This window comes from Balearica regulorum, chromosome 3 (assembly GCF_011004875.1).
Source record: "Balearica regulorum gibbericeps isolate bBalReg1 chromosome 3, bBalReg1.pri, whole genome shotgun sequence".
Taxonomy (NCBI): Eukaryota; Metazoa; Chordata; class Aves; order Gruiformes; family Gruidae; genus Balearica; species Balearica regulorum.
Window position 1 is genome coordinate 98,097,585 of NC_046186.1, and position 14,912 is coordinate 98,112,496.

The 14,912-nt window shown below is 36.9% G+C and overlaps 1 protein-coding gene across 6 annotated transcripts in view; it reads left to right on the forward strand.

The window, feature by feature from the left end:
* The window catches only part of THADA (THADA armadillo repeat containing), a 166,150-nt gene that overhangs the window by 5,792 nt on the left and 145,446 nt on the right, over positions 1–14,912 (forward strand). For 5 of the 6 annotated variants that reach the window (XM_075749132.1, XM_075749134.1, XM_075749133.1 and 2 more), the window contains exons 8-21: positions 888–1,071; positions 1,739–1,833; positions 2,134–2,354; positions 3,312–4,003; positions 4,965–5,116; positions 5,257–5,412; positions 7,095–7,217; positions 8,143–8,266; positions 9,176–9,324; positions 10,204–10,414; positions 11,177–11,312; positions 11,663–11,799; positions 12,228–12,386; positions 13,559–13,716. In XM_075749132.1, the coding sequence (XP_075605247.1) occupies positions 888–1,071; positions 1,739–1,833; positions 2,134–2,354; positions 3,312–4,003; positions 4,965–5,116; positions 5,257–5,412; positions 7,095–7,217; positions 8,143–8,266; positions 9,176–9,324; positions 10,204–10,414; positions 11,177–11,312; positions 11,663–11,799; positions 12,228–12,386; positions 13,559–13,716 (2,697 nt within the window). The remainder of the gene's footprint in view (positions 1–887; positions 1,072–1,738; positions 1,834–2,133; positions 2,355–3,311; positions 4,004–4,964; positions 5,117–5,256; positions 5,413–7,094; positions 7,218–8,142; positions 8,267–9,175; positions 9,325–10,203; positions 10,415–11,176; positions 11,313–11,662; positions 11,800–12,227; positions 12,387–13,558; positions 13,717–14,912) is intronic. The other variant, XM_075749135.1, reaches the window with a different exon arrangement.

Genomic DNA, 14,912 nt, shown 5'->3' on the forward strand with positions numbered 1-14,912 from the left:
TCTTGCAAGATAGTCTGGTATGGTTTGGAATATCGCTTTGACAGCTGTACGTTGATGAAAGATGGGAATGTCACTTTACAATGATACATATTTTAAATAAAAATAGGTGCTGATGAATTTCTTTTGTGGCAATATGATGATATAAAATGAGAGGAAAGCAAAAAAATAAAGGTGGTAATGTGTAAGGCACTGATACTGTTTTAGAGCTACTACTTTTAAGGAGGCCTTTGAGTTGTGGTTTTGCTATCTGAATTGTGTCTGAACACTGTAATTAAAAGATACACTTACTAAAATTCAGGTGGAGTAATACTTTTCTACTTTCCATGAGTGTTTAATTCAGCACTGATAACCTGTTTCATCTGTCACAGCAGTTGTCATTTAATATCCTGATGTTGCATTGCATAAAGTGAAGCCTCTTCACTGTGGTGTCTTATTGTGTACCCAGAGGAGAAGGGTGCTTAATGAAATGTTTTGTACGCTAAAAGTTTACATGTTGTCTGTCTTCATGTTAGAGGAAAGTCAAATCATATAAATATACTTTGTGCATGGAGGAACTGCTTGAAAAATGAGAAAGGAGCAGCGCTGTGTTCTGTTGGTCTTTCTGGAAAGTTTCTGGAAAAGTTCAGCTCTGCTCAAGCAGAATCAAATGACTGAAAGTTTGTCACAGGGACCTGCAGAAACCAGTAGAATTTGTCATTATGTTTGTTAACTTCATTTTAAAACTCTGCCCTTGTTTTCCTATGGTTAATGTATCTATTCAACTCAATACATTAGTTTTTACCATTAATTCTGTCTGAAGTTGGCAGAACATTGTTTTCTGGGGATGGTGAAGAATGGTTTTCATTTCCTTTTTGTGTGCATGTCTGTCTTTTTTCTTTCCCAGAAAGAATCATGGAAATCGTATTGTTCAGACTCAATTGATGCACGATTTACTGATAGCCATTAAAGTTTCAATGATGCTTGTACAGAAATTACAAGAAAATATCCAGGGAAATTTGTGGAGACATGAGTCTTTTGTTTGGCAAAGTATGTGTAGTTTACTGAAGAGCTCCACAAACTTCCTAATGGACGGTAAGTTTAGTAACATTTAAACCCAAATATTTTGCTTAAGTCAGTCGTCTTGTCTTTGTAGTAAACACAGCTTGTACCTATAACAACTTAGTTTAGCTTGAATGGAAATTGAACTGCTGAGATTAATGGGAGTGGGAGCAGTAGTAGGCCTTTTGGTGAGCTATGATTTGTAGATCATAATTTTGGATTGTACAGTTTAACTTGTCCTGCTACAAAAACTCAGGGTAAATGCTATTACTAATAATTTAGAAACTAACAGAAATACTTTTGAGACTCACCAAATGTCTGTGCCTACCAAAAATATATGTATCTGTATGAATTATGCTGTTGGAACTATTTATTGGTGAACTATAATTTTATTTAAATTCTACTGTACAAAAATATCTGTATAAGAAGTAATATAAATGTCCATAGGCTCTACCACGGTCCTCCTTTTCTTACTGGGCAGTTCTATATTTTCTATCTGTTAAAACATAGTAATAGTTTCCTATTACGCTGGCGTATAAATTTGTTAATACTTGCTATCCAGGTGGATGCTACAGATTTGTGATTCTACAACTACAAGTAGTCTAGGAAAATTCAATACCATCTTTATAATTTTGATACATAGTACTAGCACACAATGTTTGCTGCACTCTGATGTAAAATGTCTTTCTCTGCCATGTAGAAACTCTCCTGCAAACTGTTCAGACTACCTCAGGACTAGCCGTTATTCTGTTTACTAAAGCTATGTATGAGCCAGTTGAAGAACTACCTTCCTTGGTGAGTGTATTTCTTCGCTAACAACTGTGAAATGTCACGATGTTATTCAGTGCTGCCAGGGTTGTTCAGAGACTTTGCTGATACGCGTAGCAGGACTTGCCAACCTCTGTATCAATCTTTTGCTGGAGTGTAAATCCTTTATTCTCTCCTTGGTGTATGAAATAGTAAGACTAGGTTTTTGAATTTGAGAAAAACAATGTACAAGAAATCTCTTCAGATCATCTGAGATTTGCAGTTATGCACAGAACAGCTTTCCTCCTGTGCTGAGATACTGTAACGGGTGTTATTTTGCTATTACAGGTCAGTGACTTGCTTCTTGGGTCGATGAAACACACAGGCGTGCCAGCGTGGTTTGTGAGTAGCTGTGGGATTCTGTGTACGGGAGAGCTCCCTGACTCGGTCCTTCTCTTTCTTTGCCATGGAGCACTGGCTATGCTGGAATGGAAGAATGGCAGCATGGGTGAAAATGGAGAGAAACTATTATTAGATATCGTATCAGTCTTGTTGTCTTTGAGTTCAGAGTAAGCCTGTGTTTTGATTTGTATTGTTTCTTGTTTGGGGGGATAGCCTTGATCATCTTAATTGTATTTTTGCATGGCTCATATGCTTCTGGTGGAATAACTCTTTGATGTTTTCAATGTGATGGTATTAGTTTCCGCCACATATTGGTCACCTTTTTATATGTATTCAGAATAACTCTAAGTTTGAAAAATTATTTCTAAGTTACAATTTTCTCTTGCATGCTAAAATGAAATTTTCTTTTTCCCATTTAAGTGGGATTAGTTTACCAACTACCTGATGTTAAGGTATGGCAAAATCAGTTGTTATGTCGACAGATAAACTTTATTTTCAGAACATCACCTCCTATGCTATTAAAAGTACAGAAGAAAACAAGGTGTGCCAGTGAGTGGAATACTTGAAGTAAGATGAATTTTAATTTTTTTTTTCTGCTTGCAAGCGTTGACTGCTTGCATCTAATGGACTACTAGCACTATTGGATAGGAGATGAAAATGTGTATTCAGTTCAACCTTTGTTTCTGCCTTGGAGGTCAGTTTTGGGATTTTGTTTTTGCACACATGGTACTCAGTTTTTAGTGGGTTTATATAGCAATGAAAAGTTTTCTGTATTTTCGAGATTTTCAAGAAGCATGCAACAACATAATGCTGCTCAAATATTAGCATGTGGATTTTAATTTTTATTTTTGTTTTTAAAATAGCAAGTGTAGGGGCTTGTCAGGTTTCTTTTCCGCATATTTAGGGGCTTTATCTGTGACCAGGTAACAGCACATCAAGTGCTTGAGCATACGCTTTGCAACATCCAATTCGTCACCTCCTTTTTGAGCTGATTCCTTTTCTTCAGTGAATGACTATTGCCTCATTACCTGTTTTAGTGTGAGGTAATGTGATGAATAATTATTTTTAATTTATTTTTTTTTAATCACAAATGCAAATAATGAACTTTTTATTCTTTTTAAAAGGTTAAAGGAATCCAGTATGGCAACGTCTTTGTCTAGAATCTTTGCTATTTGGACTAGTTCAGCACTAGCTGCCCTCGTTTCAGGCTCCCCAGATCTAAAAGTCAAACTTAATGGGAATTCGGACATAATTGGGAAGCTGCTGGAATACATTTATACGCACTGGGAACACCCTCTGGATGCTGTTAGACACCAAACCAAACTGATATTCAAGAATCTTCTTCAGATACACCGAACCACCATTACTGGATCCAATGAAAAATCAGACCCATTCTTTGCAAAGCTGATAAAGCATTTACTAAGCTTGGAATGGCATGTAAAAGGGAAATATGCTTCTCTTGGCTGTCTTGTGGAGTGTGTGGGCACTGAAAATATATTACAGTTGGACAAAACAATTCCAGTACAAATCTTGGACGTGATGAATGATCAATCTCTCGCACCTTATGCTAGTGATCTTTTGGAAACCATGTTTACAAATCACAAAACCCATTTTACTTTGAGTTTTCAAGAAACCACCTGGATTAACCAGTGGCATGACATCTGGGTTTCTCCTCTTCTTGTAATACTGTGTGAAGGGAACCATGACCAAACTACTTACATAATAGATTACTATTTACCAAAATTGCTCAAATGTAGCCCTGACAGTCTAAGCTACATGATTAGAATTCTTCAGGCTTCTGCAGATGCTAACCTAGGTAAGAAAATAAATATTGTATTTGTAATTATGATTGGTTTGGTTTTTTGTTGGTTTTTGTTTTTTTAATCTGAGAAATGTGTTTTCCGATCTATTAGTATTATAATTAATTTGTTAGAAAAATTCCAGATGGTTATTATTGCTGTTAGTATTTCAAGGTGGAATTCATAGTAATCATCATGCCATGAGCAAAATAATTAGTATCCTAACTGTCAGTGCCTTACTGTTCTCTTTATATACCGAGCTTTGTTACGTATCAGTATTTTTTCTACTCTATTTCTGTTCTTTGCAGGCTTTACAGACTGGGGGGGGGGTTGTTGCAAATATGTGGATATGAGATTTATGATCAGTATCTGAAGGGGGCCTACAGGAAAGATGGTGAGGGACTGTTTATGAGGGAGTGTAGTGACAGGACAAGGGGTAATGGGTTTAAGCTGAAGGAGGGTCGATTTAGATGAGATACAAGGAAGAAATTCTTCCCTGTGAGGGTGGTGAGGCACTGGAACAGGTTGCCCAGAGAGGTTGTGGATGCCTCATCCCTGGAAGTGTTCAAGACCAGGTTGGATGGGGGTTTGGGCAACGTGGTCTAGTGGAGGGTGTCCCTGCCCATGGCAGGGGGGTTGGAACTAGATGATCTTTGAGGTCCCTTCCAACCCAAACCATTCTATGATTCTATGATTCTCTTGTAGTTTTTGACATAATTGAGTGTAATTCTAAAATAAGGGCTTATGAGACCTCAAAAGGTCCTTTTTTTCATATGATATGTTCAAGACAAAGATTTTTGGGAACCAGGTGATTTAGAGCTAGTTTAATCTATGACAGATTGGGGTTTATGGGGTAAAAAATAAAAGGGGAGTAGTGGTCATATGTTGGAGGTATTGGGAGTTTCTGACAAGCACTGCAATTAATACATTGTTTGTGTTAATCAAACTATAATTATTACTGGTTTTCATTTTATTTAGGCTCTCGCAGTACTAGAGGAGCTCTTGGAGCGTTAATGGCATGCCTGAGAACAGCCAGGGCTCATGGACACCTGGAACTTTCAAATATCATGAGCAATGGTCTTGTATCCACTGAATGTATAAAACAAGGTCTAGTTCATCAGCACAATCAGGTAAAGGGACAATGGGGTTTTTGTGTCTTTAAAATGGAAGAATTGCTTCGATCCTAAGCGCTGTGTCAGCATTGTTTTAAAACAAAGGTATCGTCATAGGTAGCTGTAACTCTTGTGGTTAACATCTAAATATCTTTCAGGTTTGCATTGATGCTTTAGGTTTACTTTGTGAAACCCATCGTAGCACGGAAATTGTGTCTATGGAAGAAATGCAACTAATTCAATTTTTTATAACGTACAACTTGAACAGCCAGTCTCCTTCAGTAAGGCAACAGATATGTTCTTTACTGAGAAAGGTAATTTCAAATGATAAACCATGTCTATTGTGCCTATTATGTTATTTATATAGCATTTAAAAAAACCCCAGTTCTACTGTGTATGTTATGAAGTTGTTCATCTGAAAGAGTGGAAGCTGTAAGACCAAGTCTATGTTGTATGTATTACCCACTTGAATGGTGATAAGTCATTGCAGGCAAGGATGGCTTAAACAGAAAAATGGAGAGGCACAGTAACTTGCTCATGGATGGTAGAGAGTGTTACTTAACCTGTCACCATATGCATACTTTAGCAATAGCAACGTGCCATAGAGTAAGCAATGAACCTTGTGTTGCACCAGGCACGTTCACGTGACCTCAGGCAAATTCACAGTCACTTGATCTGCCTCAGAAACCTGCCTTGGAAGACAAGGTAGGGGAATATTAAAGGAACAGCATGACATGTTTGTGGTTTAACCCCAGCCAGTAACTGAGCACCACGCAGCCGCTCGCTCACCCCTTCTACCCCTGCAAGGGGATGGCGAGGAGAATGAGGAAAAAAACCTCGTGGGCTGAGATAAAGACAGTTTAATAGGATAGCAAAGGAAGATGATAATAATATATATAAAAGAAGTGATGCACAAATGCAATTGCTCACCACATGCAGAGGAAAAAAACCTCAATGCCCAGTCTGTTTCTGAGCAGCTATCCAGCCTCCCAGGTAGCTTCCCGAGTTCTGTATGGAGCATGATGTGATATGGCAGGGAACATCCCTCTGGGCAGCCTGGGCCAGCTGTTCTGGCTGTGCTCTCCCAGCTTCTTGTGCACCTGGCAGGGTGTGGGAAGCTTGAAAAGTCCTTGCCTTAGCGTAGACACTGCAACAACCTAGCAACAGCTAAAACATCAGTGTGTTATCAACGTCATTCTCATACTAAATCCAAAACACAGCACTATACCAGCTGCTAGAAAGAAAATTAACTCTATCTCAGTCGAAACTAGGACACATGTGGCGTCTGCAGGGATTGAGTGTGTCAACGTTGTGGAAGTTGCCAAAGTCACATGGTAGAAGGATACAGATAAAATGAGGAAACCATGTATGTATAAAGAACGTTTTGGAAGATGGTAATGGCAAAAGCAAACAGTGGGGAAGGAGAAAATAATTAATTTGAAACAGGGGAGGGGGGGAATGAGGGAATAGGTTTGGCAGAAACAAAAGAGCAGAAGTCTGTCTCTTTCCATTCTCACTTGGTGCTGACTGAGGAATATGAGATGGAAAAAGCATGTTAGAGGGAGTGTAATAAGAAAGGAAATAATACTAGTGGGCAATAAAAGAGCTGGGGGAAGCACTCCTGAGGTGAGTCAAACTCTGTAAGAGACACTGAAGCTATAAAAATTGTATGCATTAATTGAGCTTTTTTTATAGAGGAACATATGTTCCACAGAAAATGGGGAGGTGGGAGGAGAAGACTGGGCACAAATTTAAGGAGGAAGGTCGAAGAAGGTGTTGGAGGTGCAGAGGGAAGAAGAAAAAGGTTGGTCACAAGAAAGTTGGGGAGCAAAAAACTTGGTTTTGGAGTGGAGAGAGAAGGATCTGTTTTGTGTTATACTGTATGCAAACTTTTTAAAAATTACAAGCAATTTGATCTAGAAAATAAGCTTAAAATCTCCCTTTCCCTTATTTAATTGTTAATGATTCTTGCCTTATCTATGTTTTGTTTTAAAAGTTATTTTGTAGGATACAAGAAAGTTCCCAGGTGCTTTATAAATTGCAGCAAAATAAAACCAATCAAGAATTACTTGAAAACTCAACTGAAAAGCATCCTTTGGGGATTTTGCAGCAATACAAAGTAAGTTAGACTGCTAGAGATACAAATATAAGAGGTGGAATAGCGTTTTTGAAAGAGAGTTAATTGCTCTTGAGAACACCTCTGGGTAAGTCAGGCTGTGTCTGTGACAGGAAGTAGTGCAGCACAGAAGAAACCTGTAAAGCAAAACAGTGCTGAGGACCTTGTCCACTCTGTATGCACTTAAGTGAGTTCATTTTGACGAAATACATTTTTCTCTCATGAACTAAGGGCCCTTAAGTATTTGGAGGGTATCTTTTAAGGTTAATTTTGTCCAAAAGCAATAAAGATTATTTTCTGAGTGATTGTTTCATGATGTGAACTGCAACAGCAGTAAGTGGGGAACAACTGGAGATGTACCCTCAGTCCAAACTAAAATTTTCAGGTAAATGTCCTGTCAGCTGCTGGCAGTTTAGTAGCAAGTTGTATAAGATGTGCATTACTTGGGCTTGAAATATAGATCCCTTGAGCTTCAGCCTTGTTCTAGATCTCCAGAACAATCAGTGAGAGAATGAATGACAGAGCTTCAGCACAAAGCCTTCCATATGAAGACTTCTTCAGTATTTGCCCTTTCTTCCTATTTGAAGGCTCACATGATCAATTTCTTTGTGTTGAACTGTGTCTTGTCTTGAGGAGTTCTTTTCTAGTTCAACTAATTTTCAAGGTTTTGATACAATGGTCATCTTTTTATGGGAGTGGGGAAGGGAAACTTTTTTAAAAACCGACAATTTTCCAGCCTTCACGGTACTCTAGGAAACAAGAAATTTGTCAGTACTATGAAGGTTGGCCTCCCATTCTTCCAAAATAAACTGTAAGGTCATAATTTTGGGGATAACATGTAAAGCAGAATGTCCTGAGTTCAGTTACTTAGACTTCTGTTTGCAGGGCAGCAAGCAAACTGTCTTAAAATCACTTTTGTGATTTTCAGGATTTCATGTCATCTGTATGCGACAGACTTTTCGAGGCACTCTTTCCCGGTTCGTCACACCCAACCAGATTTTCTGCACTGAGTATTTTAGGATCAATAGCAGAAATATTTTATGTTCCAAAAGGTGAGGCGTCTAATTTATAGACTGTAGCAATAGGAGGTGTTGAAGAAAACTCTTTTAAGCCAGCTAGCTAATTTTTGTCAAAATAAAATTATATTCTTAGTCCTTAATTTCTGTGGCATTTCCTGATTTTTGAGAGGGAAGAAAAAATGCCTTCTTGGTAGATCTTTTCTTAAAACCCGTGATAAATCATGAACACATTAAGTTTATTATTATGAGTTTGTAATATGTTATTGCTGCTTTTTTTTTCTAATAGAAAGTTGTATTGAGAGTTGTTTATAATGGCAGCTTTAGGATTTCAGAAGCCTGATGTTCCTTCTATAAAGGAGATTTAGCTGCTGTTGTGTTCTGTGCCGGAATATGGTGCACTTGTTTACATCTTAAAACTTCTGGCTTCTTTACAGCATTAGGACAGTTGCCAGAAGTCACGACTCCTTTAAATTAAAAGCAAAAAACTGTAATGGCTTCCATTTTAGACGATATTTCCTGTGACAAAAAGAACCCCAAAAACCAAACCCCAAAAGACACTGAAGTTTTAAACCTTTTTTTGAGAGGTTTCTAGTTTTACATATTAGTTTCTAGTATTACATGCTTCTAGGAAAAGAATCTTTAAGCAAAGCTAAAATAAAGGTTATATTCAATGCTGAATTTAATGTGAATAAATGGGATTCTGGTTTTGACAGTAACTTTCTGTATTACTGAGAGTAATTTTTTGGATATGGTAAACTTTCTTTTTCCCCAACAGCAAACATGGCATTTTAAAACCTATTAAGAGAAGTGATATTAAAATAATGTTTTAACTATATTTTATTTTAATACTTCTTTTAGCATAGCTAAGCAAAATGGGCATACAGTTCTTATTCTGGAAAGAATTAGAGCAAAACTATGTAAAGCGTTGATTTCTTTGAACAGGCCAGGCACAAGTTTTTCAGTTGAATCAGGAGATTAATTCTGCTCGTGTCCAAACTTTGATCCAGTGTTTTGCCAGTACTTTTGAGGAAGTAAAAGTTCTGGCATTTGGGCTTTTGATGAAACTACGTGATGTTGCATTTAATTTACAGGTATGTAATTAAAAACAGTTTAAAGGTAGTAATTTCCTGAAAGATGAATAGTATACCAGGTATACTATTCATAGTATATCTATAGTATACCAGGTACTTGGGTTGGGTACAAGGCATAATTCCTGAAAATTAGAAGTTGGTCCAAGTTGCCTGCAGTAGTGTTCATCGCTCGCATCTTCTGTATATTTTTACACAGCTTCTGCCCTTACCTGAGGAGTCTTGCTTCACTAATGGTTGAAGGACTTTGGGAAGCGCATTGGGTGTGCCTATGAACTATCAGAGAAATAGTTAATGCAAGCTCCTTGCTTAGCTCTGACTTCCCTTTGGAAATGATTGAGACATTTTGACTTGCTTACTCTTGTAGTATTAAGAAATTCAGCTCTGTTTCTTTTTCTTTCTGATTGGTCTCAGATTTCATTATCTGATTGTCTTTTTGATTTCTTCCAAATTTTACCTTTTGACTTGATACTGATTTTTCCATTTATTACTTCGTAAAAAGTGACTTTTAAATTCATAAGTACTGGTGAACAAATACCGCTTCCTGACAAACTATACTCTGTGATGTCCATTAGCATATAAAACACAGTATTTTGACAAAAAAACCTCTAACATGCCCATCCTCCTATGAAGTGCAGCATGTTTGAATAGTGCTTTATAAAGGACTGTCCCCATCCTCACTGTGTATGTAATTGTATCTTTGCTAAATACATACATGCATGTTTTGAATGTAAGGTGATCAGTGTACAAAATAAGCATTTCTTAAGAAATATGTGCCAGCAAACTTATTGAAAAACAGGTTCTTAGATTCCAGGGTGCTAAGCAGCTTAATTAAATCAATATAGAAGCTCAATAAAATGAGCAATATTGGCTTTTTTTCAGGATTCTGAAGATCTAGATCTCCTATTCCAAGCAGCAATGGATCTTAGCACAAGTACCAAGCCATATGATTGTGTCACTGCTTCATATTTGTTGAACTTTTTAGTACATCACAAGGAACTACACCATATTTGTTTAGGAAAATGGGTTGAGCATAACCCCCAGATGGATGAAAGCACATCAGTAAGTACAGTGGAGAAGAACACTTTAACAGGTAAGCTTTTGGGGAAATGAACTCCCATATTTTTTATATTTATTTGAAACCTTACTGCTTTTCCTCAAGGCTTGTGGTAGGAGGCATGACGAGTAAGAGATGCTTATTTCTAATAGGTTAGGTTTTTAAGTATATTTTGTTTTGCTGTTAAGAAGCCAGGCACCTTAGTAAGATCTTAATCCAGTCCTGTTCATGTTGAGGCTATCATATGTTCTTAGAAGATGGCTTTTGTTATGATTTTGATCAGAGGGAAAGCGACATTGAGGTCACCTGATGAAGTTGTGCACAGAAAGTGCAGGAAAGGAACTTCTGCTTCCTCTAAGAGCTTGCTCACCCAGAGCAAAGGCAGCCTTAGTTGATCTCTGTCGTGTTCCAGTACTTGATATTTGCAGGTTATTTACAAGATGTTGTATCAACCTGGCTCTAAGGGTGAAGTCTGACTTGCAGTATGTGGTAGGTAACTTCTTTTGACTTCATCATGAGCTGTGGGATTGTCCCTGAATATAGTATCTGGGCTGTGCTTTTCACAGCTGCTCTTTGAGTCAGATAGACAGACTAAATTGACTAAAACAAATATTGCTGGCGTTTAGGTGACTGAAAATGAACAATAACTTTTATTTAAATGACAGAAGAGTGAAAATATAAACAAGGAAATTGCTGTGTAAACAGGATTTATTCCTATTTCTTTAAAGCAGATTTGTTTCTCAGAAAATGCAATATGTGTGTATGTATAATGTAAATCTGTACTTTTTAAAACTTTAGTTATCAAGCTTTTGTTGGTGAATGTTGAAGAAGAAATATTTCAAGCTAAGAAGTCTCTGCTTCAAGCAGCGGCATCATTCCCAATGTATGGGAGAGTGCATTGTATAACTGGGGCTTTGCAGCAATTACCTTTGAAGTAAGTAAAACATACTGCTAAATAATAAGTCGTAACCCCGTATTTAAGCACAGTGGAAGAGCTGCTCAGGAGAACATAAAAGCATACAGTGTTATTTGCAATGAAATCTAGTACCTGTGGCTTTTAGAACCCGTACTGGCTGCTGCACTGTTTAGCTAGCTGTTGGAGACTTCCTTTGTATGTGTTAAACTCAGTCTTGGGGCTTTTCAAACCATACCCTATTTATAGTTTTCGTAAATACTGTTGCGGAATTGTTTGTAATTTCACTTCTTTCTTTTTAAATATAAAATAATTTTTAATCCATGTTGTGTTGGTTTTTGTTTGTGATTTTGTGTTTGGTTTTTTTTCAGTAACTTGACATTGATAGCTGAATGGAAGGAAATGGTGGCCAGGCTCATTCTGATGTCATACAAACTCTCTGCTGTAGTATCACCAGTAGTGCAGAGCTCATCACCAGAGGGTCTTATTCCAATGGATAGTGATTCAGGTAAACAAGCAAACAAACAAATCCCCAAAAGAATTCTGTGAAAATCTGGAGCTCCTAAAGTTCTGTTTGTCTTAGAGTGATTCAGAACTAGAGCTAGCACCCCTCCCTTTCCATTTCTCATTTTATGTCATAATTTTAAGCCACTCTCTTAGCTTCCAATAGAGGTTGTCTTGACTTCTGCACTAAAAAAGAAAACAACACACCATTTGTGTTTGCAGATTGTGCTGTTGCATTTGTTTCAAAACATGACTGTAAAGTTGTAAAGTCCAGTTTTCTTTCTTCCTTAATCCTTGTAATCACCGTAGTTTTATATTTGTTCTTTAGTGCTAATAGTTCTTTTGTACTTACTTTCAATGAATTAAATTTGTATGAAGAACTGGAAGTAAAAGCCAAAACCATCTTAAATTTCCCTCTTGTTTAATGTGTAGAAAGCACAGGTCGTCTGCAAATGATTCTGCATGAGATACAACCCCAGGACACAAATGATTACTTTATGCAAGCGAAAACTTTGAAAGAACACTGCAAAGTAGAGTCTGAAAAGCTGGCTGACCACAGGCCACTGGAAAATATTTGCACAGAAATGAGAGGTAAATCCAATGCTGTATTGGTAATTAAATCAAGATATTCTTTATAGAGGAGGCATTTTACGTGGGTGATCAAAATTGGACGGTGCTTGCTCCATATAATGTTTCAGTTCTTCAATAAATCTGTCAGAAGCTAGTTATTCATGGGCATGGTTTTAAAGACTGATTCACTGTGTTTCTGGAAGATTGTGGTTAATGTCTCTTAGAGCACAAGTGAAAATGAGTTGTTTTAATACTGGCCTAGACTCTATTGCCTTAACTGCACTGCCCAGGTAATCTTTAACACCTTTTCTGTCAAGCAACGCTTTTAATGTGTTTCTTGTTGAAAGGTGTTAGTGTGATTTCCCTCTCCAGTGTACACAAGACTAGCGAGGAATATGTTCATCCAGTAAAACTTGTTGCATGAAATTACATAAGCAGAAGGTTCTATTTGAAAGATTCCAGTGGTAAACTGTTAGATAGTATTTGTCTACTTTAATGAATAGCAGCTATGAAATCGAGCCTTACAGTGATAAAGAAATTGTAAATTTTAGTGTATGTAATGTATGCCAGAATAAATTTATAGAAGATCTGTACATTTTTAAATAGTTTATGCAAGGTTTTTAAGTCTCAAATATTGGAGCTTTCTTTCCTCACATGTTTTTTCCTATGTTTAAAATAGTTTTGGTTGGGCCATATGTTTTGTTTCATGGTCTGTAAATATGTTAACGTGGCACAGTGGCCACCAGATGGGGATGTTGCGTTAGAAACGTGATGCCTTTGCCTCTTCCTATGGGGGCACCTGGGTTAAGAACCAAATAACACACTGAGTGATGATTGATGATTGACGTGGAGTTTCTTGGAGCCTACCTCCAAAGTTGTAGCTGTTTGTATAGTTTAGTGTGCAGGTGAGTACGAATTGTGGCCAAAAGACCTCTGCTCTTTAAAATAGTAGTTTTCTGGTGAAATGGTATACTGCTGCCTTTTCCAAGTGCAATGAAGTACAGTGAGTGTTCAGGAGTGGAAGTGATTAGGGTATCAAAACTGAATTATCTTTTGGGTTAACAAGTTTAGATTTTTTTATTCATAGTTAATCGTGTTTTGTAAGAAGATCAGGCTAAATGAAATTTAAATTACAAGTCTGTGTCTGAAAACCTTGAGTTACACTATTACATGTGTTGATTTTTATTTTTAAGGTAAAGAAAGGCAAACATGTGACGTCACAGCCCAAATGGTTCTTGTATGTTGCTGGAGAAGCATGAAGGAAGTATCTCTGCTCTTAGGGACACTGTGTAAACTCTTGCCTTCACAGGCTGCACCTGAACCTTCAGGTGGGCTGATTACTGTAGAACAGGTAGGGAAGTACTTATTACTATAAACCCTTCACTTTCTGTTGGAGAGGGAAGGCAGTTTTCAGCAGACTTTTTTTCTTAAATCTACATTCTGTATGGGATGAGTTGTTGGGTTTTTTTATTGCCCTGTTCTTATAGTTTTCTGGTTTTATTATATGTGGTTAACGGTCAACTTTTTGATAAAGTGGTATTCAGAAGGCATAACTACAGTAGTAACAGCTAAGTGAAGAAATTATTATACATAGCTAACAAACTCAAAGAATATTCATTGTAATTGTATTAGGTTATTTACAAGATGTATGCTGTGTTCAGAGATACCAGTGCACCCCTCTCCGTGTATATTAAGCATTAATAGACTTGCTAAAAATCTTCTAAACTGACTTATATTCAAAGTATCTTTTATTTAATTTTGAACCTTAGATGTTGGGATTTTGCTTAAAACTTTTCATTAATTGAACTTCCTAATAATTCTGAAAGTCAAACATGCTGACTAGTCATAATCTTGTCCTACATAGGAGACTGAATTACGAATGATTTGTATGTAACGTGACTCTTTTTCCTCCAATTTTTTTGATTTAAGAGATCAGAAATGTTAATATGCCATCTGGGTCTCTTGTAGAATGTTGAGTGCAGTGTTTACAAGAAATTAGATTACCACAGGCATTTATTTGGGAAATATTTTGTGTTTATTAAATTTCTGTTTTTAATTGATGACCTTTTCATTTCCATATGGTTTCAACAAAACCAGTCTTTCCATGGAAGATTGAAATATGCATGGCTTATACTTTTTAACCTCTTTTTCTTTCCAACCGAAAACATTTATTTAGTTTTTCCTTACGTGTTAGAACTTTCTATCATAAAATAAATAGTAGTATAATATAGTTCTTATTTCTTAAGTTATCTAATGTTGTGGTGCCATGGAAATAATGTTAATATCTTTATTCTTGCATTGTCTCTAGCCTTCACATTTTCGTCTCATTAACAGCGGTGCTTGTGTTGTTGCAGAGGTCTGGAGGGCAGATGAGAGAACAGATACACGTTTCCACCATTATGTTCCTTAATCTGCTCCAAGTCAAAAAGAAATTGGTATTTTAGCATGAGTCAGCTCTAGCTGTAGCATTTCCATCTTTATTTAGCATTTCAGAAATACTATGTTATTAAGCAACATATCTTCTTTTCCTATACATGCCTGATTAGA